The 27,886-nt window shown below is 45.9% G+C and overlaps 1 protein-coding gene across 5 annotated transcripts; it reads right to left on the bottom strand.

Annotated features, from left to right (window-relative positions):
* Positions 1–866: 866 nt before the first annotated feature.
* On the bottom strand, positions 867–26,253 carry Nlrp3 (NLR family, pyrin domain containing 3). Of its 5 annotated transcripts, none has more exons than NM_001359638.1 (11): positions 26,219–26,253; positions 24,955–25,013; positions 24,433–24,753; positions 20,935–21,048; positions 18,077–19,832; positions 15,881–16,051; positions 11,904–12,074; positions 9,269–9,439; positions 2,612–2,782; positions 1,807–1,977; positions 867–1,658 (listed from the first exon to the last, which is right to left on the bottom strand). In NM_001359638.1, exons 3-11 carry the CDS (start codon positions 24,707–24,709, stop codon positions 1,559–1,561), a joined length of 3,102 nt encoding a protein of 1,033 aa, NP_001346567.1. In that variant the 5' UTR covers positions 24,710–24,753; positions 24,955–25,013; positions 26,219–26,253; the 3' UTR covers positions 867–1,558. The 5 variants fall into 5 exon arrangements, 4 of the variants coding, with proteins under 4 accessions (NP_001346567.1, XP_006532921.1, NP_665826.1 ...); XM_006532858.1 differs by lacking the exon at positions 26,219–26,253 and adding an exon at positions 25,106–25,137; NR_153314.1 differs by lacking the exon at positions 26,219–26,253 and having other exon boundaries at positions 9,269–9,361; positions 24,955–25,136.
* Between the last annotated feature and the right edge of the window lie 1,633 nt (positions 26,254–27,886).

The raw sequence follows: 27,886 nt of genomic DNA, 5'->3' as shown, positions 1-27,886 counted from the left end.
TATTAAATAAATTAGCCTTACTAGAAAGAGCCCAGTTGGTGGGATGCCTGACAATCATCCTCAGTGCCCTGGGTTTGAGCTCCAGCGTCTCATAAGCTGCATGCTGGCACATGCCTGTAATCCCAGCACTGGAGAGATGGGGCGTGGAGGATCAGACGTTCAAAGGGAAAGATAGGCTCTATTTTTAAAAAACACAGTTTATGTAAAGAGATTGTTTAGTGGCATGGTTGCTTTGCCTTGCATAATCTCCTTATATTAAAAGTTCATCAGAAGCTGGAGAGATGGCTCAGTGGTTAAGAGCACTGACTGTTCTTCCAGAGGTCCTGAGTTCAAATCCCAGCAACCACATGGTGGCTCACAGTCACCTGTAATGGATCCAATGCCCTCTTCTGGTGCTGTCTTAAGACAGCTACAGTGTGCTCATATACATAAACATAAATAAATCTTTTTAAAAATTTAAAGACAACAACAGTTCATCAGTCCGTCTCCATAGCAAAGGTCTAGCAGCCTCACCAGACGATATGAAACAATAGTTCCACTCTGAGCAATGTTTTATGTTTAAGAGTTGTTTCTGTGTACTGTGGGCAGTTAGTATTTATTCATGACTTAGCACTCAGTGTCACTTAGGAGATGAGCTGCTCTTCAAATGGATAAACCTAAGGTAAGCTTTTGTCACCCAGGCAAGAGGAAACCAGGTTATGCCTCTGTTTGAGAATGCTGTAGGATTCATTTCTGCATGTGAGCTAACCTTCCCCTGCATGCTGTTACCCTCTATGCTACTACAGCTGAAATCCCTCCTCTAAAATCCAAAGGACGTGACTTTTTCCCCCTCATTAACCAACGTTGAATCATTTTGCAAAGAGAAATTTTAAATGTGTAAACTGATTTATTTTTAGTAGTTTGGATAAATAACTTAAAAGAATTCTAGATACATTTTTAAATTAAGAAAGCAGTACAAACATACAATAAATACAAAAATGGGTTTTATAAATCTCTGAGTTTTCAGGTAGCTAAAGAGAAATCATAACTATTAAAAAATAAAAACAAACAATGTAGCTGAGAGGCTGCCACAAACCTTCCATCTAGCCCACGGGCAGCTCCTTATGCGGGATGGTCAGTTAACAGGAAGACAAGACTGAAGGTATGGGCAAAGGTCAAAAAACCAGAGGCCCAGAGAGAGAAAGACAGGTGGGGGGAGAAGCGGAGGAGGAGGGGGGGGGAGGGGAGGAGGAGGAGGAGGAGGGGCAGGAGTAAGAGGAGGGCGGGGGAGGACAGAAAAGGCGTTTTCTTGAAGCTGTTTCCATGAAGTCACCAAGAGGGAACACCTTGCCCACTGAGGATATGATGGGAAGGGCAGCCTCTGGCAGTTTCACGTTATCGATGTGAGGAAAAATATTTGGTCCCACACAAGCCTTTGCTCCAGACCCTATACCAGAAGAGCCTCGGCTGTGATCCTGATGGTGAAGGAGGGCTTGATAGCAGTGAAGAGCAGTGCGCACTGGGGCTTGGGGCAGGACTTGGGGCAGGACCGAGGCACCTGGTGGTCCTGCTTCCACGCCTACCAGGAAATCTCGAAGACTATAGTCAGCTCAGGCTTTTCTTCCTGGAGCGCTTCTAAGGCACGTTTTGTTTCACGATTTAAGTACATTTCACCCAACCTGTGAACACAGAAAAGAAGCTTTGAGTTGGACTCTTCAGAAAACTGCAAATTAATCCAGAGAAACTCTGACTTTTGTCCCGTGGTCACCCTCCCCTCAGCACCCCGCTCGCCTACCCCATGAGAAGCTCTAGGCAAACCACACTCACTGTAGGCTCTGCAGGAGGCAGCCCTGCTGTTTCAGCACCTCACAGAGGGTCACCACGCACAGATCGCCAAGATCATTGTTGCCCAGGTTCAGCTTCCGAAGGCTGTGGTTGTGGGTCAGAATTGTGGAGAGATTCCAGCAGCTGTGTGAGGTGAGGCTGCAGTTGTCTAATCTTTGAGAAGAGAAGGGTGATATAAAGAAAATAGCCTTGACCATCCATACTTCCGGGTCTCCAAACCTGCAGTTTCATTTGCATAAAAAGCGCAGATTGGGCTGGGCAGTGGTGGTGCACACCTTTAATCCCAGCACTTGGGAGGCAGAAGCAGGCGGATTTCTGAGTTCGAAGCCAACCTGGTCTACAGAGTGAGTTCCAGGCAAGCCAGGGCTACACAGATAAACCCTGTCTTGAAAACAACAACAACAACAAACCACAGACTGACCAGCGTGAAGCTGCTTCATATGATATGGTTTCTTTTCTCCCCTCTTTAGATGGAAGTTTCTTTTCCCAAGGTACTGGGTTGAACAGACCAAAATAGTAACAGAAATTTGTCAATTGACTTTTTCTAAACATTATGTTCCCCTCAGATTTCCACAAAGTATCAATGGACCAAATGAATGTTTGCAGTTGGCAGGACTGTGGTGGCAGGGGCTTAGCCTTTAAGCTGTATACCATCTAGAAACTTCCCATTTCTCACTAATGGACACCAAGAACGCCTCACTCCTCAGACACAGATTTGCATCAGGGTTGCTCCAGGGCCTGCCTCACACCCCATGTTCCCATCACCTCAGGCAGCCCATGAACTCACTCCAGCATCTGTAGTTTACAGTCCGGGTGCAGAAGCCCCTCACAGAGGAGCCTGAGTCCTGTGTCTCCAAGGGCATTGCTTCGTAGATAGAGGTGTGTGAAGTTCTGGTTGGTTTTGAGCACAGAGGTCAGAGCTGAACAACAGATTGAAGTAAGGCCGGAATTCACCAACCTATAGGAAGAAGAGAAGGAGTCCTCAGTGCCCAGGCTCTCTCAGACATTGTGTGTCACTGCGAGCTGCATCCTTCCAACTTAAAAGGTCAGAAGCCAGCATCTTTAACATAATCTGAAGCATGGCTCCACGTCTCTGGATCCCACAGGAGAGATGGACCACGTCTCTGGATCCCACAGGAGAGATGGACAATGGTCTCAGCATACTTGCTTGGATCCACGAGAGAGAGAGAGAGAGAGAGAGAGAGAGAGAGAGAGAGCAAGAACATTCTTTGGAGATCAGAGGACAACTTTGGCTATTTCCTTCGGTGGTGGTTTGAATATGTTTGGCCCAGGTAGTGGCACTATGAGGGGGTGTGGACTTATTAGAGTGGGTGTGGCCTTGTTGGAGTAGGTTTGGTCTTGTTGGAGGGGTAGGTTTGGAGACCCTCTAGCTGCCTGGAAGCAGTCTCCTGGCCGCTACTCTATCAAGATGTGAAAATCTCAACTCCTTCTCCAGCACCATGTCTGCCTGGAAACTGCCATGCTTCAGGCCTTGATGATAACGGACCGAACCTCTGAATGTGTAAACCAGCCCCAATTAAATGTTTACCTTTTTTTTTTGTAATATTTTTTTTAATATTCTATCAGCAAACTCCCCTGGAGTGGAATATGCAAATGTTTACCTTTTTAAGAGTTGCCTTGGTCATCTCTTTACAGCAATGGAAACCTTAACTAAGACATCTTCCACTCTGTGAGGCCCAGGAATTGAACTCAGGTTGTCAGCCTTGATGGCAGAAGTCTTTACCTCTGGAACCTCAGAACAGTCCAAGAATTTTTGATTTACTATTCTGAGGTCAAGTTGAACACTGTCTACAGTGAACGCTTGTGGTGCTGCTTAGCCAGGGTGTGGAACCTCCAGATGTGGCCAGACTAAAGGGGAAGAGACCACCGGAGGGAGGGCCTTGTAACCCAGTTCAGATCCAAGCTCTGCTTCCAGACCCTCCCAGAGATGAACAATCTCTCAGTGTCATGGGGTCACCTGAATCCAAGCCTATCATATGTGAGGGCCTAAAAGGAAATAAAACTTGAGACATGTTATTCATGTAATTTATGTCAAATAGCCCAAAGAGTTGTTTGTGAGCTTTGAAACCTGGGGCTGAGAACATAGCAGAACAGGCCAGGACGTGCCCGAGCAGGCCCGTCGTTACATGTCCTGACTGGCCTAGTGCCTCCCTATCTCCCGCCCTTCTGACAGTCTGTTGATGTTTAAATGGACCAATCATGTAAAACCGTGCCAATTCCTCCCCCAGCCCCACCCCTTTTCTATAAAAGTCCCTAGCTTCCAAGCCTTGGGGTCGAAACCACTGTCTCCTGCGTGAGATACGTTTCGAACCGGAGCTCCGCCATTATGGCTCCACCATGTGGTTGACACCTCTGTCTCCTGCGGGAGATATGTGTCGGTCCCGAGCTCCGTCATTAAACTACCTCATGCTTTTACATCAAGATGGTCGTCTGTTCGTGATTCTTGGGTGCGAACCGAACAAGAATTGAGTGGGGGTTTCCCCACTAGGTTCTTTCAGGCCTAAGTTCCATTCCTAGCACCTCAGAAAAGAAGACGACATCAAAGTTATGTGATTAGGATATTGGTACCCATTGAGGCTGAGGGATAAGTATGTTTAATGCATGATATAATGCTTAGCAAATCACACTTGATCTTAGCCAAAAGGCCGAGAAGCGATGCTTAGCAAATCAAACACATCCAGTCAGCCCGCCCACTGGTAACAGCTCAGTCCCAGCCAATCCAGCTATGATGGTTTATGTGTTTACTGTCAACTTGACAAAATCTAGACTCACTCTCAAGACAAGTCTTTGGGCATATCTGTGAGGAATTTTCTAGATTAGGTTAAAGTGGAAAACTCTTCATGGGCTGGCGTCCCAGGCTGAATTAATGGGGAAAAGGAAGTGAGCACCACACTCTTCTCTCTGCTTCCCGTTTGCAGACACAGCGTGATGGCTGCTTCATGACGCTGCTGCTGTTGCTGCTGCTGTTCCTCGGCAACCACCCCCCCTCCCCACCCCCCCACGCCCCTCGCCTTGCGATGAGATGAGCTGTACCTTCACAGTATGAGCCACAGTAAACCTTCCTTCCCTAATTCCTTAAGTTTGCTGTCCGGTAAAAGCCACTAATCACTGGGTGGCTTTGTTCTGTGTGTCTTGAACACATGCTATTTGCTGCATTCACTTAACTCCGAGTGGCTTTTCTACGTCAGCAATCCTCGTTGTTCCCTAAAACTGCCTTCGGATGAAAACCGAACTTCTAATGGTGTTGGCTACTTACTTTGTGGGATAATGGCATCGAGTGTGAATGTTTTATTTCATTATGCAAACTCAAGATAGGAGTGTTATTTTTATTCCTTTCCTTGTTTCTCTTCCAGACATAATCTCTTGTAACCTAGAATGGTGTCTAACTTGCGGTATTATCTGGCATGACCTTGAACTTCTGATCCACCTGCCTCTGGAGTGCAGGGATTACCAGCATGTGCCGCCACACCCTACTTACATGCTAGTGATCAAATTGAGGGCTTTGTTCAAGATAGACAAACACTCTGCTGACTAAACTACATCCCTAGCCAGCATAGCTCCACTTTTAGTTAGGAAAATGGAGATCAGAATGATTATTTAGGGTGGCAAGATGAATCGGTAGGAAAAAACTCTTACTCCCAAACCTCATGATCTAAATTTGAACCCCATGGCCCACAAGATGAAAGAAAGAAGAGAATAAGGCATGACAAGTTGTCATCTGACCTCTACATGCATGGCACGGCAATGCACACCCACCAATACACACACACACACAGAGACATATCATAGAAAATAAATAAATAAATATCATAAAATTGCCAACCAGAATAATTACTTGAAAAATAATGAGGGCTTCCTGCTTGTCGATGATCTAAACTTCCATAAGAGAGATTGTGGCAGAACAGGCCAGGCCTTTGGAACATAAAACTAATTCAATAGAACACAGACCAGAGGAAAGTGGAACGAAGGCTGGCTTTTCTCCGAAGGAAAGGAGGAAGGAAAGACAGGCAGACAAAGAAGGAACTGAGCGTAGTGAAGTGTGTGAAGCCCTCTAGGAACCTGCTTCGAACCTCTGGACAGGCCTCTGCTCAGCAAGTTTGAGCAGGGGCAGGGAGGGATCTAACAGTGGCAGATGGAAGGGGTGTTATAGTAGCTAAGCCCAGTTTTATGTGTCCATGTGTGACGAATCTGTAGCACAGAAGTGAGATTAGAACATATTATAGAACAAGAGACTAGAACATATTATGCTAAAGTTCAAGAGAAGAAGATACTAATATATAAGATGGCTAAAATTTTTAGTTCATTCATGCTACACATTAGGGAACCTAGTTTAAAGAAATACACACACACACACACACACACACACACACACACACACACACGCATGCACACACATGCATTGAGTTCCATAAACAAGCATGTATTTTACAGAGTGATTTGTAACAGTAAAAATGTAGAAACTTACCCAAAAAGTTCTTGACTTAATGAGTAGCTGAATAAATGCTGGTGGTGGGTACTATGGGTTTTTGTGCTCCAAACTAGAAGTCATATGGAAATGTATCCAGATAAATGAAAAACAAGTCAAAGAAAAATACTTCTATAGTGTTTGTAGTTTGAATAGCTAACTACAGTGTTGGGTTGAATTTTGTTCTTCCAAAAACTTCACATATTAAAATTCCAGTTCTTTAAAATGTGACCATAACTGAACACCAAACCTCACAACCTCACAACCTCACAACCTCACAACCTCACAGATATAGTCAGTTAAGATGACTCTAGGTGGGCCCAAATCTGGTATGACTGACATCCTCATCAGAACTGGAGCGTCTGACTGGAAAGATGACTCAGCAGTTAAGAGAGCATGCTGCTCTTCCAGAAGACCCGAGTTTGGTACCCAGCATTCATGTCAGACAGACCACAGCCACCTGGGATGCTAACTCCAGGGGGTCTAGTGACTCCTCTCTTGACACTGCACTTCTATGCAATGGTCTCCCCAACCCACACTCAAACACACCGTTAAAAACAAATAAATACAATCTTAGTACCAGAACTTGGGACTCAGTGTTACCTGCAGAGGCACAGAGAGAAACTTGTGTGAAGATGGAGGCCACAATCAGGTGATGCCTCTCCAAGACAAGGTACCAAAGACTGCCAGGAAGGGAGACGAAAGAATGTACTCTTGCTCATGGCCCTCAGAGGCACGAGCTCTGCTAATTCCTTAACCCTCTCCTCGAGAACTGAGAGACAGTTTGTGTTGTCTACACCATTATGTTTTGGGCACTGTGTTATATAGCAACCTTAGTAAACTCAGACATACAGTGTAACCTTCCCTCAGCCTGAAGCAGGCTGAGCCAGAACCTGACCTTGGTGCCACTAAGGAGATTACCTAGGGTGGAGCCTTCCTCCCTAGATCACTCTATTGTTCAGGCAGAGTCACTGTTCCTCTTCAAGATACTGGAGACTATGCCCTATTCTGCACGTCATCACCTGCAGCTGGTTCCAGACTCCAAGGATGAATTGGTGGGAATGGGCCTTCTCCCCCCCTTTTTATAAGTGCAGTCACCATTAAACATTTGAACCTTGAACAGACTAGCATGTCTTGGTTCCATTATTTCTCCACTCACCTAAGTTCCCTCTTTTCTTTCAGCTCCAGGTTGCCTCCCAGGCTCGAACCTGGACATGAGAGCCACAGGCCGGCCCCAACAATACAGAATGTTTGGGTAAAAAGATGGATAGTTGGATAAATATAATAGTGAGTAAATTCATGGATTAATATGTAGATTGATAAAGCAATTGGCAATGTATGGGCATATGGGGGAATGGGAGTTTGTGTGTACAATACAGTTTCTCAAATTTTGTTTGCCAGGTTAGTAAGTGGCTTTTTCTAGAGGCAGAAAGATTTTTTTATGTTGTTTTTGTAGCAAAAACAAAACACCTCCCAAGTGGTATCTGGGTGTGAGATCTACTTGGGAAGACATTTGCCTATGAGTGGTCATTGGTGTTTAGGGGTACATAAGATATCTCAGAGAAAATAGAAACAATAGAAAATCAACGACAAAACCCAAAGATAACAGGAAGAGAAGCCAATGCAGAACTTATAGAAGAGGAAGTTATCAAATCAAGAAAAACATGGGGAAAGGAACTCGAGGAAAAATGGATGGACTAAAGCCAAGGCAAGAGCCAAGCTAAGGACTGTCAGAAGCAACACGTATTACATACTGTTTTGTGCTCTAGTGGGTCACCCCTCCCTATAGTGCTGTGTGTGTAAACAAGGCCACTTCTGCCATCCGCACCCACAACAGAGTCTAGGGCACCTGGCAAGCTCAGAGGCCAAATCACATCTGTTGATCAAACAAAGCATCGGAAGCCACACTGCTCTGGCAGAGCCGTGGCAGCACCTTAACATTCTAGGAAAGCAATTTGGTAACGTCTGAGGCTGTGCTAACAGGACAAACCCAAGAAAGTATTAGAGTTTACAACTAATATTGGTTAATAATCATGGATAATTAATTTTCCCTCAGAAAAAGTCTCTTGTCAGTGTTAGGTTTTGTTGTTTTGTTTTGGTTTTGATTTTTTTTTTTTTAAAGACATGGTCTTATGTAGCCCAAGCTAGTCTCAAACTCCCTATGTTACTGAGTACGACCTTGAACTTCTGATCATCCCACCGTTCCCTCTCAAGTGCTAGGATTACATGAGTGTAGCATAAAACCCACTTTATTCTATCCTAAGGATGGAAGGCATAATACATGCTAATCAAACTAACAATTGAACCACATTTCCAGACTCATTTTGTTGTATTTATCTTTTACTGAAGCAAGGCCCTATATGTAGTTGTAGCTGTCCTAGAACTCAATATATAGACCAGGCTGGCCTCGAACTCACAGAAATCTACCTGCCTCTGTCTCCCAACTCAGTAGAACTATCTCATCAGCAGTAATACAACTGTCCCCCAGTGTCCTTAGTGACTGGCCCCAAGACACCCCCACAGGTGCTAAAATTTGCACATGGTCATGTCCCTCATGTGAAATGCAGAGTGTTTACATATCACCTCTGCGCATCCTCCCGTGGACTGTACTTATCTTTAGGTTACCTGTGCTATCTGTCATGGCATGTGTGCTACATGGTATGTAGCTATACTCTGTTGTTCAGAGAATAATGACAAAGAGGAAGGCTCACATATGTTAAGCACAGAAATAATTTTTTCCTAATATTTTTAACCAACAGCTGGCTAAACCCATGGCTGTTTGAATCTGAAGTACAGAATCCTAGCTGTGTGCCTCATGAAGCTAGAGCTTCAAACCACTTCGGATGCTGATGCTACGGTTCCCACCTTCATCTCCAGCAGATGAACATTCTCTAGAGGGGCCCCACCCATGCGTGCTTCCCAAATAAGCGATCTCTGAGAAGAATTTGACTTACTTACCCCAGCTTCTGCAAGTTACACTGTGGGTCCTTCATCTTTTCACACAAAACTTGGACTCCTGAGTCTCCCAAGGCATTTTCTCCAATGTACAGTCTGGTCAGAGAATGGTTGGAGCTCAGAACCAATGCGAGATCCTGACAACACGCGGATGTGAGACAGCAGCTCACCAACCTTCCATGCAGAGGGAACAAGGTCAGTGCCATCTCTCATGCACTCTGCACCGTGGGCTAGGAGACCTGTACCTGCTACTGCCCTCCTCAGCTACAACCTGCACCTTAGCTCCACACAGTTCTTATCCTCTTCCCCGTCTGAAGGAGTAACAGACAGTAAGCCAATTCCCAAGAACATCTTTCCTTTTCCCTTCATCTATTTTATTGAAATAAAATGTAAATGTGGGGTCAAGGGAGATGGCTTATCGAGTAAAAGCACTTGCTAAGGAGCCTGACAACCTGAATTTAATCCCAGAACCCACGAAGTAGGAGAGAGCTGACTCTAAAAAGTTGTCCTCTGACCTTCACACAAACTCTATGGAACACACACACACACTAATAATAATGGTAATGATAATGATAATAATAATAATAATAATAATAATAATATAAAACCAGGGTTTTAATGTATGTGTGGTAAAATCTGTCATCCTAACCACTTTCAGAGCAGAATTTTATTGAGGCCTGGTAGCAGAGGCCTGCAGTCCCAGTTACTCAGGAGGCGAAAGCAAGAGGATCAAAAGCTAGGGAGTACCTGGGCAACTTAGCAAGACCCTGCTCAGTATGAAAAAGGAAAGGGGGTGAGGTAGAGTGCTTTCCTAGCACGTGAGAGAACCTAGATCCAGCCCCCAGCACCAGAAGAAGAAGAAGGAGAGGAAGGAGGGGAGGAGGGGGGAGGAGGAAGAGAAAAAGGAGGAGGAGGAAGAGAAAAGAAGAAGAAGAAGAAGGAGGAGGAGGAGGAGGAGGAGGAGGAGGAGGAGGAGAAGGAGAAGGAGAAGGAAAAGAGAAAGAAGAAGAAGAGAAAGAAGAAGAGAAAGAAGAAGAAGAGAAAGAAAAAGAACTCAGTGTTTTTTAAGAGCAGCCACCGTCACTATCCATTTCTGATTATCTTTATTTTATAAAACTGAAACACCTGTTAAAACAAAACAAAACAAAACAAGCAAACAAACGAAAACTTCCCACTCATTCCTTCCCAGTCCCTGGAAGCTACCGTTATGCCCTACATTATGAATTTAAGAAACGTTATGTAAGTGTAATCATAGTGTTTGCCTTTTGTGACAGATTTATCTCACTTAGTATTGCACCCTCGAGGCTCGTGAAGATTTAAGCAAGTGTCCTGATTTGTTCAAAGCTACGTATGTGCAGATGCCACCTTCTGACCAGTGTCCATCAACAGACACGGAGAAGTTTCTAACCTCTGGCTGCCGTTACTGACATGCTCTGGACTTGATGTTGCAAACACGGTTGCATAGCTGGCAGATGCACCCGAAAACACATGGATCAAGTACAGGTCCATACTCGTGTGAGAATCACTGTGCTGGTTGCCGTGGTTTATGTTCCTGCTTGCTGTTGTTTTACGTTCCTACTAGAGCAGGGGTTCTCAACCTTCCTAGTGCTGTGACTCTTTAATCCAAATCCTCATGTTGTGGTGACCCCAACCACAACATTATTTTCGTTTCTACTCCATGGCTGTGATTTTCCTTCTGTAAATATCTGTATTTTCTGATGTACTTAAGCAATTCCTGTGAAAGGGTTGTTTGACCCCCAACAGGGTCTCAATCCACAAGTTGAGAACAACTGCATTAAAGAGACAAAAGGTTCCAGTTCTCCAAGTCCTTACCAACACTAGTCCAGTTTCTTATTTGTTTGTTGTGCGTTTGTTTTCTATAATCATGGTGATGAACTATGAGCCACCACCACCTGATCAAGTGGGGTTTTTGTTCCTTTTTGTTTGTTTGTTTGTTTGTTTTTTGTTTTTGTTTGTTTGTTTGCTTGCTTGTGTTTTTGTTTTGAGACAGGGTCTCATGTAGCCCAGCCTGGCCAAAAATATGTAACCAAAAATGAGCTTGAGCCTTTGATCTTTCTGCCACCACATCTGGTTTGCTGGTTTGATTTGGTGCTAAGGATCAAACTTTGGGCTTCACATATGTTAGGCAAGCACTCCGTCAACTGAGCTGCATTCCTAGCCTGCAAGCACTCTCTTAACTTTTTAGAATTCTCGTCTCCTAGAAGCGTTCAGTAAGGACCCCACACAATAAATATTCCATTGCTTAAGCGCTGCTTTTTTTCTATTTAGTGTGAGGATTTATTATGACCTCTCAAAACCGTTCTACCATGATGCTTAGCAGTGCTTCTGTTTCCTCGGATATCTTAAAGACAGTTTATTTGATGATTTATAAACATACACACACGCACAGACATACACACCACTGCTATATTTTCCCATTAACTCCCCGCACAGCAATCACTGGCTGACTGAACGACTGGCAAACTAGCAGAAGGGAGCGCAGGAAGCCCTCCAGGCCGCTGAGAATATTCTCATCCTCACACAGGAGCTGATGATGGCTCGCTGTGTCTCCCTGAAGCAGAGTTCCTGAATTGGGCCTCCACAGCAGAGCTGCCTAAGGGAGGTAGGCCAGACTCACCACAGTTTCTGGAGGTTGCAGAGCAGGTGCTTCAGTCCCACACACAGCAATCTGATTCCAAAGTCCCCCAGGGCATTGTCACTGAGGTCCAGCTCCACCAGCTTCTGGCTGCTGCTCAGGACAGAGGAGATGTCGAAGCAGCATTGATGGGACAGTCCGCAGCGCCCCAACCTTCACAGCGAGAACAGAATCAGACATCAGAGAGAGGCCTCTCTCAGGATCCAGATCCTATGCGTGTCCCACGCCTACACGCTCACACTATGGGGGGCGGGGACTGAAACCTCTGGGAAGTGGAGCCTAGAGGAAGACACATGGGATGTATGGACACTGAAGGGGGTGACCTTAGGGAGATACTGAAATACTGTTTTGTCTCTCTCTATCTCTCTCTGTCTCTCTGTCTGTCTCTGTCTCTCTCTGTCTCTCTGTCTCTGTCTGTATGTGTGTCTGTGTGTCTGTCTCTTTCCCCCTCACTCTTGCTCTCTTCCTCCTTTGTTCCTTAGCCTCATGATGTGCATAGACTCCCCGACCATATAATGCTACCACGATATTCTGGCTCATCACAACAGACTTGACTGACCATAGGCTAGAACCATGAGCCAAAACAAAGTTTTCCTCCTTTTAAATTGACTGTCTCAGGTGCTTATTTCATGATGGAGAGCCGGCTCGCACAGCCTCCTTCCCTGCTATCGTTCTTCAGTTTAGATGCAGTTTCTGTATTCAGCAGGAGCCCGATGTGTTCTGGGGTAACCAGAATTCCTGAGCAGCACACAGGACACCTTAGAAGTGGGAGGGGGCCTCATGGTGAATGCACCAAGCTCGTGTTGGTCTGCACTTCGGGTGCACAAAGGGTACATCCTGGTTTGTAAATGACAAGGGTGGTGAGCCTGGAGCCCCTGCCTTCCAGCGTTTCTAATGGTTGAAGTCCCCTCACGAGGCATGCGTGTGGCTAGAGTTCTCGTTCCCATGACATTTTTGTCTTTCCGTGCGTTAGGAGAATGTGATCCCCGTGCTCTCTTCACACCGAGGAGAAATTTAGGAAGCAGAACTGACCGGTGATCTCATAAAGTTCCTATTCTGCTGGGTGGGTCAGGGACACCAAAGCCACACTCAGGAAGACACCGATAGGAAGGATGGGGGAAGTTAGGGTCTCTCTGTGCTTCCCACAGTGCCAACCTCTTGGTACATGTGGCCTTCACTCCGTTTCCTTCTTGGTGAACAGATCTCTGTGAGCCACAGAGAAGAGCTGTGGGGAAATGTCAGCTAGGCAACACTCAGGGCTGGGTCAGCGTGCACCCCTCACCCCCATTTGTGAGTCCTTTTTTGCACTATTGTTTGGCTGTGGTTTGTCCCCAGGAGGCCACAGTCAGAAGCTTGGTCTTCAGCGTAGTGATGGGAGAGGGGCTGAAACCTTTAAGAGCTGAGGCTAAGTCCATAATAATGATGCTGCTGTAAGCACGGCTCTCCAAAGGAGTGAGAGGAGTTTTCTCAGGATCCACTTAGTTCTCCACAGTAAGGCCAGGGAAGTGACTCAGCGGGTCAATGCTCTTGCCACCCTAACTTATGACCTCATCTCTGTCTGTGTCAGGAACCAATTTCCAAACTTGCCCACTGACTTCCACATGCATGTTGTGACGTGTGCAGGCCCACATACAACAGACATCGGTAACACAACACACACATACACACACGCGCGCGCGCGCGTACACATGCACATACCATAAGTTTTTAAAGAAAAGAAAAATAGAAATGTTCTTTTTTAAGTGTATGGGTTTTTTAATTTAAAATTTTATTTGTTCCATATACTTGGAGTTAAACAAAATAAAGCACAAAATGGAGTGTGTGAAATTCAGAAGCATAAGACAGTCATAGCTCACAGGCTAGAAGGGGAGACATTGAAATATACTATGGGGCCGGAGAGATGGCTCAGTGGGTAAGAGCACTGACTGCTCTTCCAAAGGTCGTGAGTTCAAATCCCAGCAACCACATAGTGGCTCACAACCATCTGTAATGGGATCTGATGCTCTCTCCTGGTGTGTCTGAAGACAGCTACAATGTACTTACATATAATAATAAAAAAATCTTTAGGCCGGAGCAAGTGGGGCTGGCAGCTATAATTGTACTCATATACATAAAATAAATAAGTAAATCTTTTTTTAAAAAAGAAAGAAAGTAATATACTATGGAATGGACTTTGTGGCAATGCTACAGTTAAGCTAATGTAGGGAATACATCCAAAAGAAAATTCATCAAAATAACAGCACAAAAATCTACAGCTAACAAGCCAACAAAGAAAGATGGAGTAATCATTAGTTTTCAATAACACTCAGAAATAATAAAATAATTCTCAATAATATAAAGCCACTGGGAGAGCAGAATGGGAGAATTATTTATTTTTATGTGTTATGAATGTTTTGCCTGCATATATGTCTGTTTACCAAACTTGGGTCCTCTGCCAGTACAGCAAGAGCTCTTAGCTGCCAAGCTATTTCTCCAACACCTCGAGTTTGGTTCACAACACCACATGGTAGCTTACAGCTATCCATTACTACAGTTCCAGGGACTCCAGTACCTTCTTCTGGCCTCCAAGGGCACCAGGCATGCACATGGTACACAGACATATGTACAGGCAAAACATTCAGACACATAAAATAAATAAATCTAAAAGAAAAGAAAAAGCAGATGTGGAGAGACAAAACACCCAACATCCTTCTGAGGCACACACACTCTTAAAGACCGGTGTGCCCTGGTGTTCCAAAGACCACAGCGAAATAACAGGAATTCTTCCCCAGAGTCATAAGCTAAGCTCACTGTAACATCCAGCACAGTGCTCCTGGCCCTGGGCTGGCCAAGTGAGGATGAGAGACTGTGAACAGCAGCTTATACAGAAAATAAAATTGAGTTTTTACAAATGGTGTTGGAAAGATATATAGTACGAGCAATAGGGAGATAGAGAAATACTCAAAAGAAGTGAACGTAATGGCAGGACGCCACCTCACGCTCTTAGACCCACAAAAGAAGCTGAGGAAGGGAGAGTGCTGGAGCCAGAAAGTAGGCCAGCTTGGGCAACATAGTGAGGTCCTGTCTTTTAAATAAGTAAATAAACAAACAAATGAAATTTAAAGAGCTATGTAACTTGTTAAAAATTCAGATGCTACATGAATCCAGAGTATGTGTTAAAGGCCCAAATGTGTCCCTCCAAAGCTTCACGTATCAGCACATTTGATTCTATTATAAGTGTGCTGGCTGAATGGACTGGAGGTAAGTTTAGAAAGCTGTAGACAGGGAAGATGAAGAAGAGCTGAAAGGAGCTATTTGTTGGTGGCAAAACAAAGGTTGTGTTTTCCATTTCTTCATGGACCAGGCTTCTGGGTGAGAACTGGGAAGTTTCATCACAGATGCTGTTATGGGGATGAAAAGTTTATCTCCTCAGGTTGGCCTCACTAGTACTACCCACGTGTTCAGCCTACTGTGATTTATATGCTGTACTCTGAGCATCTGAGTCCCCAGCTGGGCCCCTGGACCCTCCCTCCAGCTGGGCCCCTGGACCCTCCCTCTAGCTTTATTTAACACATACTGGAAACAGGTGCTTCAAACAGGTCGTTGAACAGAATTCAGTGTTAGCCCTAGTGCCGTTGGACTGGTATCAGTACAAGGAAAGGTTGTTAGAGGTTGGAGGACAGACACACAGCTAGAAGATGATGCAAAGATTCAAGGAGAAAATGGCCACCTACAAGCCAGGGAGAGAGACACAGAACAAATCAACCAATGGATATGTGATTTTGAACTCCTAACAGCCAAACCTGAGTGGCCACAGTCCACCCAATACTGTGCATGGAAGCGATATTCTCCCAAACGCTTACTTCTTAGTTCATTGGGTTTTGTTCTCAATCCCATTCATTAATCATCTTTCTCTACTGTCTTCTCCCAATCATTCTACACACACACACACACACACACACACACACACACAGACTTACCACAGTCTCTGAATGTTACAGCCTGGGTGCTGGAGTGCCTCACACAGCACCCTCATGCCCGGGTCTCCCAGAGTATTGTCACTGAGGTCCAGTTCAGTGAGGCTCCGGTTGGTGCTTAGACTTGAGAAGAGACCACGGCAGAAGCTAGAAGTGAGGCAGCAGTTCACCAGTCTAGAATGGCAAAGGAGGAGGCCAGAAGAAAGGATTAGTTTCCAGGAACAACAAACTGGAGCTCAGGACAGGGATCCTGGCACCTGTTCATAGCCGTCTCCTAAGTGTTAAGCCACCAGTCACAGACCTACTGTCCAGGCCCCTCCTTCCCAGTCACACCGTTGTTTCCCTGGCCTGTTTGCAGCTTAAGTGGCCAAGGAGCATCTTTGACTCAGGCTGCCCAGATGCAGCAGGAGTGCTGTCAAAATGCCCAAGGCCAGGCTGCAACCACAGAAGTGAAGTCTGAGTCTTAAAAGAGTGACACAGGGCTGGTGAGATGGCTCAGTGGGTTAGAGCACCCGACTGCTCTTCCGAAGGTCCAGAGTTCAAATCCCAGCAACTACATGGTGGCTCACAACCATCCGTAACGAGATCTGACTCCCTCTTCTGGAGTGTCTGAAGACAGCTACAATGTACTTACATATAATAAATAAATAAATCACTCTCTTAAAAAAAAAAGAGTGACACAGCTACACTGGCAGTTTTTAATTCTTATAGTCATTTTGAGGGAGTCACATTAGAAAACCCTGTAGCACTTATTAAAATGCAGAGAGCCTGCGGATGGGACGTAGCTTAGTGGGTAGAGGCTTGACTGGCATGTTTGAGACCCTGGATTTGGCCCCTAACACTACATAACAACAGAGCATGTTTGCCGATACCCGAAGTCCTAGTACTCAGAACACGGAGGTTAGAAGATAAAGAGTTCAAGCCAAGCACGGTGGCGCACACCTTTATTCCCAGCACTCGGGAGGCAGAGGCAGGCGAATTTCTGAGTTCGAGGCCAGCCTGGTCTACAGAGTGAGTTCCAGGACAGCCAGGGCTACACAGAAAAACCCTGTCTAGGAAAGAAGAAGAAGAAGAAGAAGAAGAAGAAGAAGAAGAAGAAGAAGAAGAAGAAGAAGAAGAAGAAGAAGAAGAATTATTCAAGGTCATTCTCAGTTACAGGATGAGTTCAGGTTCAAGGTTAGCCTGGGCTACACGAAACCCTAGCTTTCAAAAAGAGTTGAGCTTCTTTGTATAGATGCAGGACTGAGTATGTGACTCTGGACCTCTGATGGGGGTATGCACTTAGCTAGTCATCTTAGAAGGTTCTGGGATAAACTTAGCCTGTATCCTGTAAGAAAACTGGCTGATACCTGAGGTAGGAGCTCAGTTCTCATCAGGGGTGGTAGCAGAGTCCCTGTCCTTCCTCATCAGTGTGTGGTCCTTGTCAGGCTGTTGATTGTTTCTCCAACGATCCTTAAAGAACAAGTCTGCCTTCTCTTACCTCCTCTCTCTCCCCCTCTCCCACTGGCACAGTCTGCACGTTCACCCTACCCTTAAAAAACTCAGATAGACACCATCGTCTCAGAACGACGGAATCAGGAGGTGAGGAGGACGATTGGCCAGGCTGACAGACCCTCATAGAGAATGTCAGCATCTTGTGCAAGGGAGACCTGTGGAGCTTCGTTCTTCTCTCCACCGGGTAAAACCAGCCTGTGGGGAGGGCCCTGTCTTTAGACTTCCCATCCTCCACAACTGTAATAACTAACTAAGCCTTTTGTCTTCAATCTGGCATCCATCACAGCTGCATGGGTTGAAGAACAGTGTGCTAGAGCTACCCTAGAATACAAGCAACAGATGTCTACAGACATCTACACAGTGCCACAGTCCACCCAATGCTGTGCATGGAAGCGATATTCTCCCAAACGCTTACTTCTCAGTTCATTGGGTTTTGTTCTCAATCCCATTCATCCACCTAGCCAAAGTCTCTCTCTACCAACGAGAGGGTGGCAGTCACATTATCATGAAGCTTGCTAATTATATTTGGAAAATATTCAGAAATAGAGGAGAGGAAAGAAAGGAAGGAAGGAAGAGAGGGAGGGAGGGAGGGAGGGAGGGAGGGAGGGAGGAAGGAAGGAAGGAAGGAAGGAAGGAAGGAAGGAAGAAAGAAAAAATAGCCAAAAGCATAAGGCACATGCTATCATCTGCCCGAAGCCAAATTACCTGGAAGAACAGGCAACATGAGTGTCTGGGAAAACACACTGAACCTGGTCCAAGGGTCGACCTCCTCTCCTCTCTTCTTCTTCCTCCTTGGGCGAGTTGTGAAAAAAACCCAGGGAAAGCGTTTTGACCCTATGACAGTTCTTAATACAAAAGGAGGAAACCACGTGGTCCATTCTGGTAGAGAGGTTGATCTCAATTTTGGGAAAGTGGTCCATGGCACTCTGCACAAAGTCTTCCTCCTGCATCTCGTACAGGCAGTAGAACAGTTCCAGTTGGCTGGGCTGCCACTGCAGCTTCTTGGCCTTGGCTTTCACTTCAATCCACTTCAGTAGTTCCAGTCTGACTTGCTGAGAGATCTTGCAACTTAGTTTCTTCTCCAAATAAGAGGTTCTCTCCTGGTTTACAAGGCCAAAGAGGAATCGGACAACAAAAATCAGATAGCCTTTTTCAAACTTGCCGTAATTTTCTAGTAGGACCTTCACGTCTCGGTTCAGAAGATCTGAACAACCTCCTGGTCCTTTCCTCACGGTCTCCCCCTCTGCCTCCTCTTCCAGCAAATAGTACATAGCAGCGAAGAACTCCTGGAAAGTCATGTGGCTGAAGCTGTAGAATCTCTCGCAGTCCACTTCCTTCTGGAACACGTTCATCCTCAGGAAAGCGGAGACGTCAGTCTTCTGCAGGCCGTGCTTCCGCAGATCACACTCCTCAAATAGGATTTTCTGGTTCCAAATTCCATCCGCAGCCAGTGAACAGAGCCCCTGTAGGTAGTCAGAGAAGAGATGCTCCTCAATGCCCCCCCGGGATTGCAGCAGGCTGGAAAGGAAGAAGACGTAGACGGCCGTAGTGGTCTTGGAGGTCTGGGCCAGGCTCTTCCCGGTCTCCATCTGTTGCTTTAGCCCCGTGCACACAATCCAGCAGACCAGGGGGATGAAGCACATGGTAAAGAGGACCTCATTCTCTTGGATCAGCCTGAAGGCCTCCCGGGCCTGCAGCTCGTTGGAGAAATACTTAAAGAAATACTCCTTCCTTTTGGCCTCAGAGAAACCTAGGATCTCCACATGGCGGGGGTGGTCCAGGAGATGCTGCAGTTTCTCCAAGGCTACCGGCCTCGTCGTTATGAGCAGAGAGGCCTTGGGCAGCAGTTTCTTTCGGATGAGGCTGCTTAGCAGAATGTCTCCCCGCACAGCCTTTTGCCAGTCTGTGCAGACCTCCCCAATGTGCTCGTCAAAGGCCCCTTGTAGCTCATCAAAGCCATCCATGAGGAAGAGGATCCTGGAAGGCTTGCGCAGGATCTTGCACACTGGTGGGTTTGGGTCAGGCCAGCAGCTGACAATCAGGTCTGCTAGACTCCTTGGCGTCCTGAGGCTCACCTCTCGGCAGTGGATAAAGAACAAATAGTCAAATTTGTCTTTGAAGAGCTTTCCCAGTGCCCAGTCCAACATAATCTTCCTGGCTAGGATGGTTTTCCCGATGCCTGCTGCTCCCTGGAACACCACTGTGTGCACAGGCTCCGAGTGCCCGTCCTCGGGCTCAAACAGCAGCTCCAGCTTAAGGGAACTCATGGGGCTGTCCCGCATTTTAGTCCGGCCGATGGTCAGGAGTTCATGCTCCCGCTCCTGCTTGCTTGGATGCTCCTTGACCAGTTGGAGCTGCGTGTAGCGACTGTTGAGGTCCACACTCTCACCTAGACGCGCGTTCCTGTCCTTGATAGAGTAGAACCTGCTTCTCACATGTCGTCTGTACATCTTACAGTAATCTGCAGCAGAGACAGAAAGGCGGGATCCAGGAAAAGCCCACACATCCATTCCCCAACAATAAGCTGCTAGCGGACCTCTGCTGTTACAGGGGGAACATTAAGAATTGAAAGGATTTACGAACAACAACAACAAAATGCAGGGTGCTGACTGTCAACTAGAAGCAATGAGCTCACTAAACATTCAAATGTATAGAGCGAGCTGTCGTCATTGATACAGAGTAGTGGCACAGCCAACCATTTTATGATTGGTTTGAAGCCTATGGTTGTGATCTGTAAGCCTTGGCAGCAATGTATTCTGCAGAGATCTCCTAATATCTATTACTCTTTCCCAAATTTGTATGGAGGCAACATACAATGCAAGTGGATATTAAAACATGGCTGTGTTTTAACAAAAGGAAAGGAAAGCCAGTGGTTTATACTCTAGAGGAAGTAAGGATTGGCTTAGAAAAATAGGTGGTATGACCGGACAGAGGGCTCAAAAATATAAGAAAAGAGCCAGGCGTGGTGACGCATGCCTTTAATCCCAGCACTCGGGAGGCAGAGGCAGGTGGATTTCTGAGTTCGAGGCCAGTCTGGTTTACAAAGTGAGTTCCAGGACAGCCAGAGCTATACAGAGAAACCCTGTCTTGAAAAGCCAAACAAATATATATATATATATATATATATATATATATATACATATATATATATATATATGAAATATATATGTGAAATATATATATGAAATATATATATGAAATATATATATGAAAAATAGGAGGTATAATTTGTCTCCACTGCTCGAGTGTATCAGGCTCCCAAAATTCTGGTGTCAATTACTTTCCATTCATGATAGGGCAGAAAGCCAGCACTGTGGCCTCCAGCCAGAAAAATCTGTTACTTAATAAGCCTTATACCTTTAGTCTGAAGCCCATATCTACCTATAGTTAACCCCTTCCCTGGGACTTTGGGAAGCCATGTGAATATGCCTCTGTGCCTTCAGTGAAGGCGGGTTTCCTGAGGCAGGGCTTGCTCCCTGTAGAGTGGCCAAGCTCCCCCGCTTTCCAGTTCCTTAGCCCCCTATCCCAAGTCTCAAAGATGAAGGCAGAAGCTTGACGCTTACCTTTCTTCTTTTTACAAATGGAGATGCGGGAGAGATATCCCAGCAAACCCATCCACTCTTCTTCAAGGCTGTCCTCCTGGCATACCATAGAGGAATGTGATGTACACGTGTCATCTAAGCACAAAAGAAAAAACACAAAGTACATCAAAAAAAAGTCCTAACACAGAGGATAGAATTGAGCCTAGTCTATGGGGTAAGTCAATGGCCCCTACTGCCTATTCCTTCTGAATTAAATGTGGCTTAGCCAGGCATGAGAGCATATATCTCTAAGCTCAGCACTTGGGAGATGGAGGCAGGAAAACCAGAACTTCAGAGTTATCCTCAGCTACATAGTGAGCTCAAGGCCAGCCTAGGCTACATGAGATCATGTCTCAAAGAGGAAAAAAGAAAAGAAAAAAAGAAAAAAAACAGGGGAGAGGGGAGTAAACATGGCTCAAGGGTTGCAGACTGTTGATAGTTATGGCATCAAAAGCCTAATAGGCATGATTCTGCTGGCCTCACTTTGAAAGGGGAGCTGTCAATCATCAGACAGAACTGTGTCCCCAGGCTCAGAACGTCTTTCCCAGGCCCAGAAATCTGTCAGAGAACATATGAGAGCAAATGGTGTTTCTTTGCCATTGTCATCTGTCCCTAGTTGTCCCCGGCACCCTGACTTAGGGTCCATGTGCACGATCCACAATGTTCTCCTGACAGGTTCACCCTCCCCTGAGCTCAGTTGGATGTACGTAGCCCATGTGGACCATATCCTATGCTGTCACCTCTAGGTTTCTAGGTCTTCAGAAGGGAACATCGTCAGTCAGTCTAAGTAGTTCAGAGCAATGGCTTACGAAATTCACGTGGAAAAGTTTGAAAATGCTGGGTAACACTTTACTCAAAGCAGTTCTTTTTACTCTGTGCCAAGGCTTAGGCATAGTTATCCATGGGAAAGTCCGAGGTGATCCCAACAGGTGCCTACAGCCAAGAACTGGGTATCCGAATAATATGGACTTTCCTCCTAGGGGAAATTCAGGAATATAGCAAAGTCCCCAACAGGAAAAGACATACAACAGATCAAAGACATGGGCATACTCCTGTGGATGTAGAATTATTCTGGAAGATAATGTCAGGGATGTAGCTCAGTTGGTAAAGTGCCTTCCTGGCATGGATCTAAGCCAGGGATGGTGTTAATACACAGACCCAGCACCCAGGAAGTGAAGGCAGAAGGAACAGGAGTTCAAGGTCTTCCTCAGCCACACACTGAGCTTGAGAAGGACAGGCAGGAGAGAAGGGAGGGAAGAGAAAAGAAATGAAAGTGCCACTGGCAATGGAGTCACAAAACAAAAATCTAAACATTCGTGCAACCGCGAACCTCAGCCCAAAGCTCAGGTAATGTCTCACTTCAGCTCCAAAAAGAACTTCAAATTCTGATGACAATGTTTATGCCTAAAATGCAGATATAAAAGCAACATCACAAGGCTATACTTGTATAGTCTTACCTGGCCTTTTACTCTTACTATGACCGGCCCTGACTGGGGAGCCCTGGGTAATTAGAGCCGCTCCCTGGCTCGAGTCCTTCATTTGAAAGCACGGATAGTAATAGGAACTACATCATGGGGTTATTGAAAGAAAAGCAAAACCCATTAAAACTGCTTTGTACAGGGTGCCTGGAGCGGTGGCTCAGTGACTAAGAGCACTTGATGCTCTTCCAGAGGACCTGGATTCAGTTCCCAGCACCCACGTGGTAGCTCACAACTGTCTGTAGCTCCAGCTGCAGGGAATATGATACCCTCTTCTAGCCTCCTCAGGTGCCAACACATGCACAGTGCACATAATAGACGTGCAGGAAAACACTCACACACGTGAAGTTTTTGTTGTTTTCTGGTTCTTGTGTTTTGGGTTTTCTTTGAGACCTGATCTCTTTGTTATATAGTCCTGATTGTCCTGGAACAATGTCCTCTGTAGACCAGGCTGGCCTCAAACTCCCATAGATCTGCCTGCCTCTGCTTTTCAAGTACTGGGGATAAAGACATGTGCTGGGGCTGGTGAGATGGCTCAGTGGTTAAGAGCACTGACTGCTCTTCCGAAGGTCCTGAGTTCAAATCCTAGCAACCACATGGTGGCTCACAACCATCCGTAACGAGATATGACTCCCTCTTCTGGTGTGCTACTACATACATCCAATTCAAAATAAATCTTATAAAAAACAGACAAACAAACCCAACTACCTGGTACAGAGCCGGAGAGAGCTGGTTCAGGGAGTAAAGGCACGAACCAGATGACCTGAAGTTTGATCCCCAAGGCCTACATGGTAAAAAGAATCAACCCCTGCATATTGTCCTCTAACCTCCACATAGGTGCCGTAGCACACACATACAGGCACACAACATAAATAGCTAAAAACGTTTAATGCTTTAATTTGAAAAACAAAATCTAAAATTGCTCAGTCAGGACTTGTATTGCTGAGACTTCACTCCTGTTGTACACATTCTCAGGTCAGGAACAATTACGGCTGCATTGTGATGTGCAATTGGATTGCCACCTAGCTCCGTCTCCTTCTCCCGGATTGCCATTGCCTTGCCACACCCCTCATCATCATCTCCAACTGGCCCAGTGGAACCCAGATCCCTGTGCATAACAGGGAGGTGCTCTACTGCTGAGTCACACCACCCCAGCATCCTTATCTCCGGTGACTACTTCCTTCCGCAGCTCCCACTCAGCATCTTCTGCCTGGGACTTCCCTGGTTTATTCCAAATCCCTTCTGCTGCTTCCCTGGTTTAGAGCAGACGAGCATCTGCTATGAGCTGGTTGGGGAACCAGAGGAGGACCTCAGCACTGAGCCAACTCACGAGGTTGGAACCAGCCACAACAGTCACCTGCGAGTGAGTGAAGACTGAGACCGGAGTTTTTACAGAATTAAGAAAACCACACTGCTCCCCTCCCTCTGACCCTCACCCTCCCGTACCCCTGCAGGAGAGAAGGAAAACCCATGGTCAGAGAAAAGAGGATTCTGTGTTTGGAGCCAGCCTGGGATACTTGAGACTCGAACTCAAAACCAGAGAACTGAAGATGTTGAATAGACATAGTTATCCATAGCAAATGGATATGCACAGATGAGACAAGCACAATGTAATAGACACACATGAATATTCAACATTAACCTTTTTTAAGAAGGAAATTCTGATGTACCTGAACACATTATGCTAAGTGAAGTAAGCCAGCCAAAAGAAACAAGCCCTCCATGAATCTACCTGCACGAGGAATCCATAGAGGTAAAGTTCACAGGGACAGAAAACAGCGGTGGTTGCTAGGAGATGGGGTTAGGTAATGGGGACTTATCATCTAGTGTGTTGGGAGCTTCAGTTGTGCAAGATGAGAAGTTGGTTGCACAACCATATGTTTTCTTGTTGCTAAGCCATATATGTAAAATTACTAAAATTCCACCTTTTATGTCACGTGTACCTTACTGTAAGAAACAAACAAACAAACAAACAAAACCAAAAACCCTTCTGTTTACTCACTCCACTCTGGCTGGTCCTTCTTAGCTTTTTCCCAGAGGTCTCGCCTGTTGATCGCAGCAAAGATCCACACAGCCATGGCCCAGGCCTTCTCCTCGCCATTGAAGTCAATCATGAGTGTGGCTAGATCCAAGTGATCTGCCTTCTCCATCTGGCCCCTGGGGACTGGGATACAGCCTTTCTCGGGCGGGTAATCTTCCAAATGCATTTTGAATTTCTTGAGGTCCACATCTTCAAGGTCCTCTAGATACTGAGCCAGCTTGCAACGGACACTCGTCATCTTCAGCAGCAGCCCTTTCGAGGGTCTCGGGGCTTAGGTCCACACTGGCAGTGCAGGAATGAAAACCCCATGGGAGTAAAGAAGAATGGTATTAAAAGTCTCCACTTCCAGAAAACGAAGTTATCAGAAACACAGGAAACTAGATGCTAATATTGAAACCTCTAAGGGTACCCCATAGATTGGTACAGGTTTTTAATGAATCACCATCTCTGACTTAGTAAGAACTGAGTAAGCCAAATGTTTACCAGAAAGTTCTCTTAGCTTGATCCAGACGTATGTCCTGAGCCATGGAAGAAAAGTTCCTCTGTAGAGATAAAAATAAGAAAGCCATTAACACAATCAGATGTGGTATACAGAGAACACGCATATACAAAGTCACCAGGACTCGTGTCTGACCAGAACCCATGGTGACGAGGCTAGGACCTGGGCACAGCCTTCACTGTTTCTCAACCTCAGCTTCCTCCTTCAGACACTGAGAAAGCAGAAGAGATTGCTTCCCGATTTCTTTTAATGGAAAGCCCTGGTTTCTTGCTTTTATTTTCAAAGGAAGGAGGAAGCCAGGAGAAAATAAGCTATAATAACCCCAGAGCACCAAGGTGAGGACTCACAGCCCAGACGGGCTGACAGCTAACCCTTCAGTGTTCCTCTATTTCCCACTGACAGACAGAACCCGATCAGGTGGAATTGTGTGCATATAAAGAGGAAGACTACATGCGTACATCGCTTTAACGGCTCTTTAACATCTCACATCTATAACGAGCATCGTGATTCACATTTAGTCAGAACTCTGGGCCTAGATGCTGCCCTGATTCTTTTTACTCTTCTCATCTAGTTTCTCCACTGAGGTGTGTAGGTTCCTTCTGCTGAGTGGTAGAGACACTAAGTGGCTTTCTCAGACTGAAGCCATAGATGGTAGAGGAAAGTGCCTGAAAGGTGGTGATGGCCTCCGAATTGATATTCATGTGACAGCAAGATGACATTGAAGGTGCCCCAAGCTCGATGTACCTGTCTCGTGTCCACTCTTGCATCTCCTCTCCCTGTCTCCTGCCGCACCTCACATCTTTCTGTCATCTCTAGTGTTCTTGCTGACTGCTGCCCCAGCTCCACAGATCCTCCTAGACTTTTGACCCCTCAGTTCCTAGTCTTTCCCAGGAGTTCTCAGCCCTCTGCCCCCTGCTGCTAAGACCTGCCACAACAGATTTGCTCTTTACATTAGCTGCCCCCTGGGCTTCCAGCACATTCCCCCCCTCACAGGCAGTCCACCCTCTGCCACCCTGAGTAGATGCTGTTTAAGTCCTAGGGAGCTATAATTGCTTCTTCTGTGAGCGCTCACGCGCACACACACCTCCCTAACATGCATGAACCACGTAACAGCAAACAGAACATCCCAGAAATACCTTAATGTTAGATGAGTCTAAAAGAAATTCCTTGTCTATTGACTAAGATAAATCATGCCATTAAAAATACCCTGGACCTTTTATCCACTCTGCTCCATGACATTGTACTCACCCAGATAGCAGCCTTGGGTACAAATAAAGGGGAAATGAGATAAATATATAGGGGTCACTGTGACACTGGAGACAGGAAGGATGTGGCTTCAAGACGTGAACAAGCTTGCATCACTGTCAAAGACGGATTGGCAGTTACTCATCTGGATGGATTTTCCAAACCCAAGCAATAGAGTTCTGAGTGTAAGCCTAAGCTGCAGACCAGAATTCCCGGGGGTTCCCTGCAGAAGCCTTTAGAAACAATGGGAAAAAGTGAAACCTCAGGGCTCAGCACAGGCAGCGAGCAGCTCAGTGAGGCCTAGGATCCCAGAGAGGGGGACATAAGCAGTGGCAAGCAGAACCAGTGTGTGGAGAGCTGAGGACAGAATCAGGCTTTGAAACCCTAGATTCTAATTTCTTTCTCCTGGCATGGAGGTGGTCAGCACGCAGCTCCAAGTGTTCTCCATCTCCTGTTAGTTTTAAAAGCATAAGTCTTACTCCATGACTTTTGGTCTCACCTGTCAGGCTGAGGTGGCTGTGTCCCAGGAAAAAGCCAAAGTGCTTGGCTTTCTTTACACCCCGAAGGACAAGGGAACTGATGGCCGCTCAGACCTGCTTCTCTGCCACCCTTGGTCACTGTAGAACCACTGTCTGACCATGGCAGAGACTCCAACCAACTCTGAGCAAGAGGTACTCTCTCAGTGTCCTGAATGAGGCAGCTCCTCATGCTACTCTACAGGTGAAAGGGCAGAGACTCTGCTGATTCAGGGACAGAAGCAACAGGAATGCAAATGCTAAGGCTGAAGAGAAGCAGACCAGCCAGACTCAGGAAGACAGGAGCCCCCTGCCTTACTGAGCGTGCCCAAGACCCTGGGTATGCCCAACGACTGGGTCCCAAGTACTGCAAAACGCAAAAAGCATTACTAGGTTGGTCTCCAGAAATCTGGATAGTTACATGCTGAAGAATAAAACTATCTGATCTCACACCACATTTAAATCCACTCAGAGTGCTAAAGGCCTAAGCAGATCTGAAGCCCCAAAAGCCTAGAAGACAGGGAAAGCCTGTTGATACAGTAGTGAAGGTTTTTAGGCATCTCCCAAAAAGCAACACAGCAAGAGGCAAAATAAGCTACCAAGACCAATCAATCGAACTCAAAAGCTCTGAGGACACAAGAGTGGCTCAAAGAAGCCACTAATGACCTTGAAGAAGACATTTGTAAACCACAGGTTAGATAAGCAGTTAATAGCAAAAATATGCAAGACTCTCATTCAACTCCATCATAGGAGGATGAGCAAACACCACTCAAAAAAGGAAGTCAAAAGCCCACAGGAGTGTGTGTTCAACGTCACCAGTCCTCAGATAATAGCAAATCAAAATGACAAGAAGCTGTAGACAGAGCGTAGATAGAGTACTTTCCTGGAATGTATGAAGCCCTCAATTTGGTCCCCAGTCCCACATAAGAGTTGGTGAAGGGTCAGCAAGATGGCTCAGCAAGTAAAAGATGGCCCCAGTCCAATCTCTGAAACCCGCATGGTTGAGAGAGAGAAACAGCTCCTACAAGCTGTCCTCTGACTTGTGCTGTGGCATGCCTCGCCCCCTCCAAAAAAGCAAACAAACAGACATAATTTCAAGGAACTGTAAAATGTTCATCAATAAAATTGACTATAAAATTGTTATTATTATTATTAC

Source organism: Mus musculus, chromosome 11, assembly GCF_000001635.26.
Source record: "Mus musculus strain C57BL/6J chromosome 11, GRCm38.p6 C57BL/6J".
Taxonomy (NCBI): domain Eukaryota; kingdom Metazoa; phylum Chordata; class Mammalia; order Rodentia; family Muridae; genus Mus; species Mus musculus.
Note: the sequence above shows the minus strand (reverse complement) of the source record. Positions and strands in the feature narration are given on the sequence as shown.